The 10,996-nt window shown below is 39.6% G+C and overlaps 1 protein-coding gene across 12 annotated transcripts in view; it reads left to right on the forward strand.

The window, feature by feature from the left end:
* celf4 (CUGBP, Elav-like family member 4) overlaps positions 1–10,706 on the forward strand; it is a 102,292-nt gene extending 91,586 nt beyond the window's left edge. For 8 of the 12 annotated variants that reach the window (XM_037769872.1, XM_037769805.1, XM_037769796.1 and 5 more), the window contains 3 exons: positions 359–502; positions 1,621–1,815; positions 5,747–10,706. In XM_037769872.1, coding sequence (XP_037625800.1) covers positions 359–502; positions 1,621–1,748 — 272 coding nt within the window. In that variant the 3' untranslated portion in view covers positions 1,749–1,815; positions 5,747–10,706. The remainder of the gene's footprint in view (positions 1–358; positions 503–1,620; positions 1,816–5,746) is intronic. The other 4 variants (XM_037769884.1, XM_037769866.1, XM_037769841.1 and 1 more) reach the window with 2 other exon arrangements.
* The last annotated feature ends 290 nt before the right edge of the window (positions 10,707–10,996 follow it).

A 10,996-nucleotide genomic window follows, 5' to 3' on the forward strand; every position in this document is an offset into this window, starting at 1 on the left:
TCAAATAGTTGCCAATTAATTTACTGTCAATAGACTGATTGTTTTTGCTTAAGTGAGATTTGATCAAATGTTGCTAAATTCTGACATCCATGACATTACAAAAAATGTTTTAACTTTGGCAGAAAACTGTGCGTTTATATAGGACCAAAAATCCAAGTAAGAAACTGACCGGCTGTTTTCAGGGGCCTTCGCAAGCTACTCTATCCTCTTCATCACAAAGTCTCCTCCTGCCGCGGTCAACCTTTTATGCTTCTCTCTCTCCTTGTCCCTCTCTCTCTGACCTTTGCCCCTTATCTCTTTTTTCTCTCCCCTCTCTCTCTCTCTCTCTCTCTCTCTCTCTCTCTGTTTCCGTGTGCAGGACCGGAGGGTTGCAACCTGTTCATCTACCACCTCCCTCAGGAGTTTGGGGATGGAGAGCTGATGCAGATGTTCCTGCCTTTCGGTAATGTCATCTCCTCCAAAGTGTTTGTGGATCGGGCGACAAACCAAAGTAAATGCTTTGGTGGGTAAAAATGAACAAACCAAAAGATTATTGGTTATTTATTCTGATTATTCTTTTTTACTAATCACCTTCTTTACCGCAGTCAACACCCCCTTCCTAACCTCCCGACACCCCTCCCTTAAAAAAATGAAAACAAAACAGTGGAGAACGTCTTTACAGTTGTGCAAAAGCTGGTTGTTACTAAAGAGAAAGAATAGAGAATGAGTTTGGATTTTTCTATTAATCATTAAAGCTGTTTTTTTTTGATGCTCTGAATAATCTCTTATTTTGATAAATATTTCATATATATATATATATATATATATAGCTTTTATAACACTTACAGTCAAGCTGATCACGATAAGTGAGTTCTGTTTTAATGCCATATTTGCACAGTTGCCATTGTGCTCTTTGTGACATATAATACAAATGCTGACTCTCAGTCTCTAACTTACTGTAAGCGAAAGCAATGCATGCTGAGAATATAACAGTTGCTCCGGCATGCAAAGACAGAGAGAGACTGCTGTCTCACTTTGTGCCACTGACAGCACAATTTAGCCGAACGTATAATTATGTGGCAAATTAGAACTGGAGAATATTTAATGGAGAGTCCGTCAGGTGCAACCTATTTTGCAAAGTAGTTTTTGCTCATTAATACAACACAACATTAATGTTGTGTTATTCATGTTGCAATTTGGAGACGCAGGTTTTAATTTGTGATTTGATGCTTTCTCACTTTCGAGTGGAAGTTAAAAACCGAAACTCAAAAAAAATAGCACAACCCACGTTGATGTTTTGGTTTTACATCCCATCACCAAGTTCATGTTGTGATTTTGGTTGCATGCTCTGTTATAATTGTGATCCATTGTTGTTGTCATAGTCTATGTTAGCTGTGTTAATGCTTATGAAGTGCTGTATTTGTTATGTTAATGCTAACAACTAGTAGTGCTTTAATTGTTTTATGCACAGATTAAATTATTTCATTCGTATTGTAAAGTTCTATAACTATCCATTCGTGTAAAAGACTGCTTCATCTTATTGAACCCATCTTCATTATCCATTCTTTTGTAACCCAAAACCGTGCTCGCCTCTTCATCTAACCACATCCTCGTCTTCCTCTCTCTTGGCCTTTCCCCTAGGATTTGTGAGCTTCGACAACCCAGGTAGTGCCCAAGCTGCCATCCAATCAATGAACGGCTTCCAGATCGGCATGAAAAGACTCAAGGTGCAGCTCAAGAGGCCGAAGGACGCCAACCGCCCCTACTAGCCCCCCGCCCCAGCCAGCCGCCGCCACCCTGGCGGCCGGGGCAGCCGTCGCACACAGGGAAAGACAGGTCAGACACAACACTCTCTGACTCCTCTGGAAACATTTGTTGTCGCTTTAGTTTGATAGGTGATTAGCTGAACCAACGCATGCACAACCGCTGCATATCATATTGACAAAAGCTCAAATGGCAAACCCATTCACGGCGCTGCCTGATGTTCTCTCGGTAACCTTTTATAAATGTCATAAAACATCTGCAGATGTCTAATAACTAGCTGATCATCTGCAAATTGCTTGTAAAGAATAGTGATGAATTTTTAACCACTTTGTTGATAGCTCCCATTTGTAAATGTTAATTCCACCTACGTTATTATGACTCATTATTGTATGAGATTTTTTGTTACCAGTTATCTCATGGGCAGCTTAAAGAGGACCTATTATGCTAATTTTCAGGTTCATACTTGTATTTTGGGTTTCTACTAGAACATGTTTACATGTTTTAATGTTCAAAAAACGCTTTACTTTTCTCATACAGGCTGTACTGCAGCACCTCTTTTCACCCGCTGTCTGAAACGCTCTGTTTGAGCTCCTGCCCCGCCCTCTCGAAAAGCCCAGTCTGCTCTGATTGATCAGCTGGCCCACTCTGTTGTGATTGGTCAACCGAACCAAACTCTTAGGACTCCGCTCCAGCTCCGCTCTAACTTAATTTGTTTGAGGGCGTGCCAAACTAGCCACTAGGCAGGTATTATGCAAATGCATTACTTGGTGGCATCACCACGTTACAGAAGAAAAGGCGTTTCAAGCAGTTCAGGCGCAGTGTTTCTGTGGGGCAGAGTAACTCCCTTTGGCGTGGACTAGGGATGTCACGGTGAAGAAATTTTCCCAACGGTGTAACCGATTACACCGGACATTTTACAAGAAAAGACGGCGCTCAATATATGTAGAGTGCTTACTTTGATCTTTACTGTCGGATGGCCTGTGTGTGTCTGGCCTCTCCGGTCCAGCTTTCGCTGTGAGGCCACAGGTTTCCACCTGGAGCCGTTGAGCCGTGCACACCGGCTGTGACCGCTCTGTCCTCCTCACGGCGATGGCCTCATTAACGTTATGGTTCCCTTATAGCATTGGGTTTAAATCTGAAATATTGCCAAATAGGCACTTTTGCTTTTCGTTTGTCACCAAATCTTTCGCCATCGTCTTGTCTGTCAACTCTCTCTCATCCCATGTGTGTGAAATCTGACTCCTGCTACTCTGTGCTGAGACTCCGTACAGAGCAGACACATTCACTTTCAGATTGTAGTGTCCATCGTCCAACTATGTATTGATAACACACCAAACTGAACTGAATGGGTTTTATTTCTATAAAAAAGCAAAAAGACGTTGGGAGCGGTGGGCAAGTAATGTAATCTGTGTATGCCTGACCACCGTGTAACACCGGTAACACCGACTACCGCGGCAAGCCTAGCATGGACTTTGGGCTTTCTGACTTTGCCAGTAACTTTTACATGTACAAAAAACTATATAACACACTAAAGGAAAGGGGAAAAAGCAGAACAGACAAAGCAGACAACATAAAAATACAGTTTCAGTAATCTCTACAGTTTGCTGACAGTATATTAGGAATATAATGTTAAATATATTAGTTTATTCCCATCACTATGTCATGAATCTCTATGCCCTCAGCCGTGCAATTGATACAAATATGCCAGTCAGTTTTCATGGCTGCTTGAAACAAACAAAGCTACAGGAGCATTTACTTACACGAGGCCTCCTCCATTTGTAGTACAGCTTTACAGTAAGTGACCCTGTATGTTACCCTGTAGGTAAAAGATAATTGGTAAATGGTTCAGTGTGTTGCACAGGGAAGGAATTGCTTCCAAGGGAGAGGCATTTATTACCCCTCAGGCGGGTAATTGTGCTGTTCCTCTTTGTCTCCTCCCTTCATCTGTGTGATGGAGAGTTTAGGCTGCGTCATTCATTCACCACTGATGACTTCATTCAAGGGCAACTTATCACCCACTCACAAACTAACTGAACCATACCAGACGCCGGTGTCCCGAGGCAAATCACTGCAGGAAGAATAGCGCGCCGATCTCATATGAATGTGTCACAAAATATGTGGCACCATTACTTTTGATTTATAAAAACGTTTTCGACAGAGCGGTGGAGGAAACGTCTCTTTTTGATTTCCGTTTCTTTTTTGCCTGAGATTGACACACAATGTTTGAAATGTCACCGGATAAACAAGTATATTGCATTCCCAGTTCTACTATTATTATATCTAAGTATAATAATAATGCACTATTATGGCAAAGAGTTATCAGACTGACGAGTCCGTATTCAGACGACTACTTAACTGCTAATGACACATGACGTTTAAGGTGTGCCGTGATTAAAATCCCTTCATCGTTTCAAGAACAGGATTAAACGGTTTGATTTAAATAAAAAAACAAAACTTAATTGTTTTTCGCATAGGAGATTACAACGGCGTCACTGCCAGGGAGCTAAATTAATTCACTGCAGGGTGAGCACTGATTTGTTTTCAACATTGTCTCAACAATATTATCTTTGTTTATCCGTACCAGAACTTAGAGTCTCAGTGCTGACGAAGATGCTTTACTATAAATACATATTCCACTGCTTCATCTAACATGTAAATACAGCAAGTATCAACGGTAAACGAGGACATATAAAGAATTAAAAAAAATCTCAATTAAAAACAAATATTTCCCCGATTAACTTTTCTTTAGCTTTCTGATGTAATGTATAAATTTGGTCTCTTATGTAATGAATGTTTGTTTAAGCCCAGAAGGACAAGCGGTCTCTTGGAAATGTCTGTAGAGATCCATGTAAATAAACAAATGAACAAAAAAAAACAGTCATACAATTAGAGCAGATAATTGTTGGATACTTGCAGCTCCTTTAAACACACAACTGATAATATCAGGCATGTCAGGTTAGCATGCTCACATTTGCTAAGTAGCACTAAACACAAAGTACAGCGGAGGCTGATGAGGATGACATTAGTTTTGCAGGGATTTGGCCAAAGTATTGGACGATTAATAAAGTCATGGCAATCCATTCAATAGTTGTCAAAACAATCCATCCATAACTTGAGATATTTCTCTAAAATCTAAAAATGTCAACCTCATGGTGGCGTTAAAGGAAAAGTCATGGGATCCCCAAAGTTGGTAGGATTCATCCTCTGGGTACCATGAATGTCCAAACCATCGGATGGTACTCCAATAGCTGTTGAGATATTTCAGTCTGGACCAAAGTGGTGGACCGACCGACCAACTGACAGATCACCAGCCTGGTCTCCTAAAACTGGCATTCCCATACATAAACTGCATTGTGAATTATGTTTCGAGGGAAACTATTTTGTCACAGATTACGTTGTAATGATAGTTCGCAGAACTCCACGTAGGGAGGAGATCGAGGTGGTTGGACAAACACCGGGCTTTCTCCCAGGAGACTGCTATTTGAAACTAAAAGCCAGTGTTCACTTATTTTAATCGTGATATTTTTTACTAAACCTAAAAAAGTAGTTTTGTTGTCTAAACCTAAGCAAGTAGTTTTGTTTGTTTTTGTTGTGTTTTGTTTCAATGTCGTAGCCATTTTAGCCAAACCATGATGTTTTTTTAATAAATTTAACCAAGTCATTTTGTTACCTAAATCGAACAAAGTACTGTAGTTTTGTTGCATGTTTTGTTTCATTTTAACCACGTGTTTAAAACTGTTGTGTGTGACCCGAAGTGTGACCATAATCCGAGAGAAAATGAGTGTCCTTCGAAACGTAATTGAGAATGCCGTTTAGTTATATGGGAACTTAATTTTGTAGGAGACAGAGTTGCCCCTGGGGCCACGTCACGAGCATGGCTAAAGATGTTCCTAAAATCATATGCTTTACAACCTTTTAATGTGCATGAAACACCAACTTCTTTCTGTTTCGTTTCTAACATATTATTGACTCAAACAATTTCTTTTCCTTCTGTGCTTCTCAGATTTTGTTGAGCTGAATCATATGTTGACTTCTTGCTGCCCGCCACTGAGTGCAAACTCAACATCTGGACCACTGAGGCTGCTTCAGAAACAGAGGAGAGAGAGAGAGAGAGCGATGACCGAGTCAAGGACACCTCCTTTTGGATGTACTAAAACTTTGGAACTCAGAGAGAATTTGTACCAGCCTGGTTAGCCCCAGGACCTTTTTTTCTTCTGCACACATATACACACCTCTTTCCCCCCACAAAAAACCCTGCTTGAATGACAGCTACCTTTTTCTGGACCACAAAAACTTTTACTTGAACACTGAGAAAAAAAAAGTAAAAGAAACTCTATCAAACCTACTTACAATGACCAACCCCACTGAACTCTTAAAGGGAATATGGATGTCAAAAGTCCAACAAGAACAAAAAACTTTTTAAAAACTGAATAGAAGATTGCCGTAGGAGATCTTTCTGTAAGATGGTTTGAGTTTGGGGCAATTGACTTTTGAAGACCAATTTATAAGACTTGAAACAAGAAGGGACAAGAAATTCTCGGAGAGAGAACTTACGTAGGGAATGTGATATTTTCAGGACACAAATTGGCTTCGATTTGGGATGGCCATCTTTAGCTCGGAGTGCCTGTCCGTTTCCAGGGGATACCGTTGCCAAGGAGAGCCATAGCAACGGTCTCCAGGGAGTCTTACCTGTCATTCCTTAGTTGTTTTAGGGACCAAAAGACCAAACATTTTTATTGCTGAGGACTTGTAGCTCTAATATACTCGGACCACTGCATCTCTTTCAGTCAGTGTTAACTGGTTGAGGAGTTGCACTTAAAAGAAGTGTACATTTCGAATATATACAACACATGTATATATACATATATATTGCTGATATGCTTTTTTGAATACAGGCAAAACTATTTCAGACGACCAAATGAGGTCTCTCACTTCGCTAGTTTACAATTACTCAAAATGTTTATTTTTTTCTCTTCTCATTTTGTCTCGGGAGGGATGGCGAGTGCATGGGAGGGGCTGCTCCGTATCACAGCCTTATCTTTTTTAACTTGACATCCTAACCTCATAGATAGAATAACATCAGAAACGTTTGAAATATATGAACTTGTTTATATTTGCAGTACATATATATGTATAACAAGCATTCAAGCAAATGTATTCATATATACAGGATATATGGATAAATAGATATTAATCACAAACAAATATATGTATTTATATGCACATATTTTATATATGTGTGTGTCTGTATATAGAGCGGCTACTGACTATGTTGAGCTGTAATTTTTTGTAGATTTTAGCTGGAGTTTGAAACATTGCTCTGCTTGGGAAGAATCGCAAATCTGGCAGCTCCCAAAAACTGCAGGCATTCCTATCTCTGATATATGCTGACACACAATATATTGCTAAAAAGATAACATGTGTGAGAAAACACACACATATGGTGTAAATATTATCTGAAAAATGCAAAAAGCCACATCTCAGTAGCAGGCTTTAAGAGAATCAGGCTAAATGATTTTAGAGGAAAAGGACAATTATCTTCGACTCTATTCCAAACATATCTTTTGAGCTTACACATACGCACACACACACACACACACACACACACACACACACACACGCACACACACACACACACACACACACACACACACACACAAACTTCTCTTTGAAACTTGAACCAAAATGAAAACGTCTCACAACCCTTTGCTCTCTTTTGCATTCAGTAAAGTGCATGTAGCGTATGGGGCTGTCACCATGTCAAGGTGTGCCTTGTCACCTGCAGAATCTGCCATCAAGCACTGTGCTCTCAGAAAACAAAGACAAAAAAAAACTAAAACTAAACACACACTACAGCAAGCAGCCAACGCGCTATTATGATGTCAAAACTACAGCCAGATCCATATCATTTCTCAGCCGCGTAGAGAGCTTCAGTGCATGTCCGATATAACAAACCCATCAGACCACTGTCGATGTCAAAAAAAAAAATGCATTTAGGATTAATAGACTCATGCGATTACACTTCAGATAAACGCGGGCATTAGGTAACCTGTTCGCACGGGTACTAACTATCAAAGGTGTGTGCGGGGCACCTGTGACTACGCTCCACTGGTTGGCGTCAAAAACTAGGGCGAAGTTCAGGGTTGACGTGGCGTGGCTTGATGTGAGATGTGATTGAGCTCATCGGACCTGACATTAAGGTTTTAATGGTCATGAAGGTGATGTAATATTGATGAATATGTTATAATTAGAGACCTGGCTTCCCATTGAACAGAATAAGGGAGCTTTTATTCCCATCCAGCAGTTAATGTAATACTTGACATGAAGCATATCCTTTAGAAGATGTTATATTGCCTTATGTTATACGTCCACCTCATACGATCAAATATACACATAAAAAGCATAACGAAACTGTAAAATGAAGCAATAAGAGTGAAAAGCCATTTACCCATTACAACTGCTGTATCACCGAGGCTGGTTTCATATTGCTTTAGCATACAGTTTCACAGTCTACAAAAACGGTATGAACAGCTACTATATACCTGCAAAAGGTCAACAGACTTGGATTTATTGGAACCCGCATTCAACACATATTCAGCTGGTGGAGATTACTCAATGAATATTTATATATATGAATATTTATAAGGCTATATGACACTTTGGAAGACAATGCTTCCTGTTGGGTGCTGTTACTAGTTTCTCCTATAAACTGCTCATTATGCCATTTCCCTAGTGTCTGTGTCTAACCTTTTAAGCAGATTGAATAATTTAACATTTACCTTCCAAATCCAGCGAGGCTAAAAGACGCCACTACACATCCCAGGACGCCACTGTTTGTATATGTGCCACATAACACTGTGGCGTACAGTGCAAAAGCCAGATGACCATCACGATCATTTTTTGCTCCGACGGTATCCGCGGTTGGTTAGTACAAAACGTCTTGTACATCCACCTGAGCTGCCTTTGAGCCAACAATAACATCTGAAGCTAAATGTCATATGTCTGGTGTCCCTGATCGCCACACTGTGTGCCCTCTCTGACTGCCCCTCGCTGCTCTGAGAAAATTGAAAAAAGGTGTCGACGCGGTCTGTGCTTTTCTAATGGTTTGTTTGAGCAATCACTCATGTCTTTCACCTACAGCCCATGTTTTCATGTCGAGTGAAATGAGGGAGGGGAAGCGGAACGACCACGGGGAACTAGAACGCCAAGCACCTCTTCTTCATTTGCTCCAACTTTTAAGCTGCAAGTTTACATGAGAAAAAGCAAAACAAAAGTGGTTCAAAAACAACAAGAAACAGAGCAGAAGTTTGAATATAAATATATATATATAAATATATACATAAACCGATGAATATACTGTAAATTGTTTCTTTTTTTGCTGTTTTCCTCTGTACATAGGTTTGCATATTTTATAGGACTTTTACTTCTATCTACAAGGACTGGATAAAGTACTTTAAATACTTAAAAAAAAAAATATATGAATGAAAACATGATAATGCTCAATAAAACCAGGTACAAAAAATTAAAAAAAATAGTCGCTAGGATACGGTACAAACTGTAGGACCTGACCAAGGCATTTATCCAGAATACAGTCAGGGAGAGCATTGACCTCAGTTAGAGCTTAGACACACATTGACCTATTTTATAAAAAAAAAAAAATACTTTGATGGGTTCTATTCATTTATCTATTTGTTTAGATATTTATTTATAAGTCATGTCTGAGATAATATGCATGCTTTCATGGCATTATTTTTCTATGAGTTGGTACGTGACCAAATAGTTTTTATATGACATGCATGGGCCACTGTTGTGGTCCACAGATGATCATTGTTCCTGTCTGCAGGACCATGCCTTCAGCACTTCTTTGATGATGGGGAACAAATGCTCCTATTGACCAAGTGATGTCAAAGACAGATTTTTAATCATTTATTTATGTTATTTATTTATTTATTTGTGTATTTATTTATTCGTGCTGTTTGAGTCAAGATCTGAGCTCTCTTAATGCCACTGATCTGCTTGCTTGTAAGTACTACTTTGTGTCACCGCATCACCACTTTAAGTATTGGCAAACTCTGAATTTAACAACTTCAAAGACTGATTTTTACATTCTCCTGTTGCTGATAAACTATCCAAAACAATGCAGTACAGTACTAAAGCCTTATGTATATTTGTAATTATAAAATTCATATTGTTCTGTTCCAAAAAAAGTTAGCTTTGTTAAAAGATTGTTAAAACAAGATGCCAATCGGAGGATTCCTCCGTCATTTTGAGTACCGTTTGCTTCCATTCCTAAACCTTTAAACAAAGTGAAAAAGGGCCAATTCCTAGTAAAACATTCCCTCATAAACCAACTGTTCAATCAGATATGTAATCACAACATAAGATATGCCTTGAGGTCACTATAAGTTGCTGCTAACATGTAAGGAGCTAATGTCTGATGGATTTCAAATCACTGATTAACTGCCTGCATAAAACGCCAGTTCTGATTTGTAAAACTTTATTCCCCTCCTCCTCTTAATCCCATCTTGCTTTGTGTTGTTTGACAGAGCTCTGATCTTGTTCAACTGATGTGTTCTACCAAGAGCAAAATTCAATGAAGACTGCACTATCTCATCAAAAACAACTGAGTTACTATCATTCCTTTCAGTGCTGTTATCAGTGGGTTTATTTCTAAAGCTCAGTAGTGTTGCTAGAATCACATTTTCCTTCATATGGTTTTCAAAGTATTCTGGAAATCTATTTCCCAATGTCAGCACATACGGAGGGTGGGGAAATGAATGTTGCATATTAAGCTTTGCCGGGTTCCTGATGAGCTAAGCTTCTGATTGGGCAGTGCGCTTTAGGCTCCCGCCCCTGTCTCTCCAGACTGCACCATTCTCTGGTCCCCTGAACTCTTTTTTTGTAATTTTAAATGAATGATGCGTCTCAGCTTAGCCCAATAATAAAGCACAGTCTAGAATAAAGTGTCTTGTGTCGTGTCATAATTATCAATACGAGACTACCCACACAAATCTCCCCGTTATTCTGTCGTGGCTAGAAGGTAACACGCAAATTGCAAAACTCTCATGTGATGATTGAGGTAAGGCATTGACCTTGAATGGTTAAGGTTAGGATAGGTCGTCGGGCAGCGAGTCTTGTGAGAGTTTTTGCAATTTGGGGGTTACCTTCTAGACACACCCCCATTATTCTCTCCAAGAATGAGGTGATGGTTTGGTCCATTCATCTGTTGTCCATCAGTTTATCTCCAAAACAG

This window comes from Sebastes umbrosus, chromosome 1, assembly GCF_015220745.1.
Source record: "Sebastes umbrosus isolate fSebUmb1 chromosome 1, fSebUmb1.pri, whole genome shotgun sequence".
NCBI classification, from domain to species: domain Eukaryota; kingdom Metazoa; phylum Chordata; class Actinopteri; order Perciformes; family Sebastidae; genus Sebastes; species Sebastes umbrosus.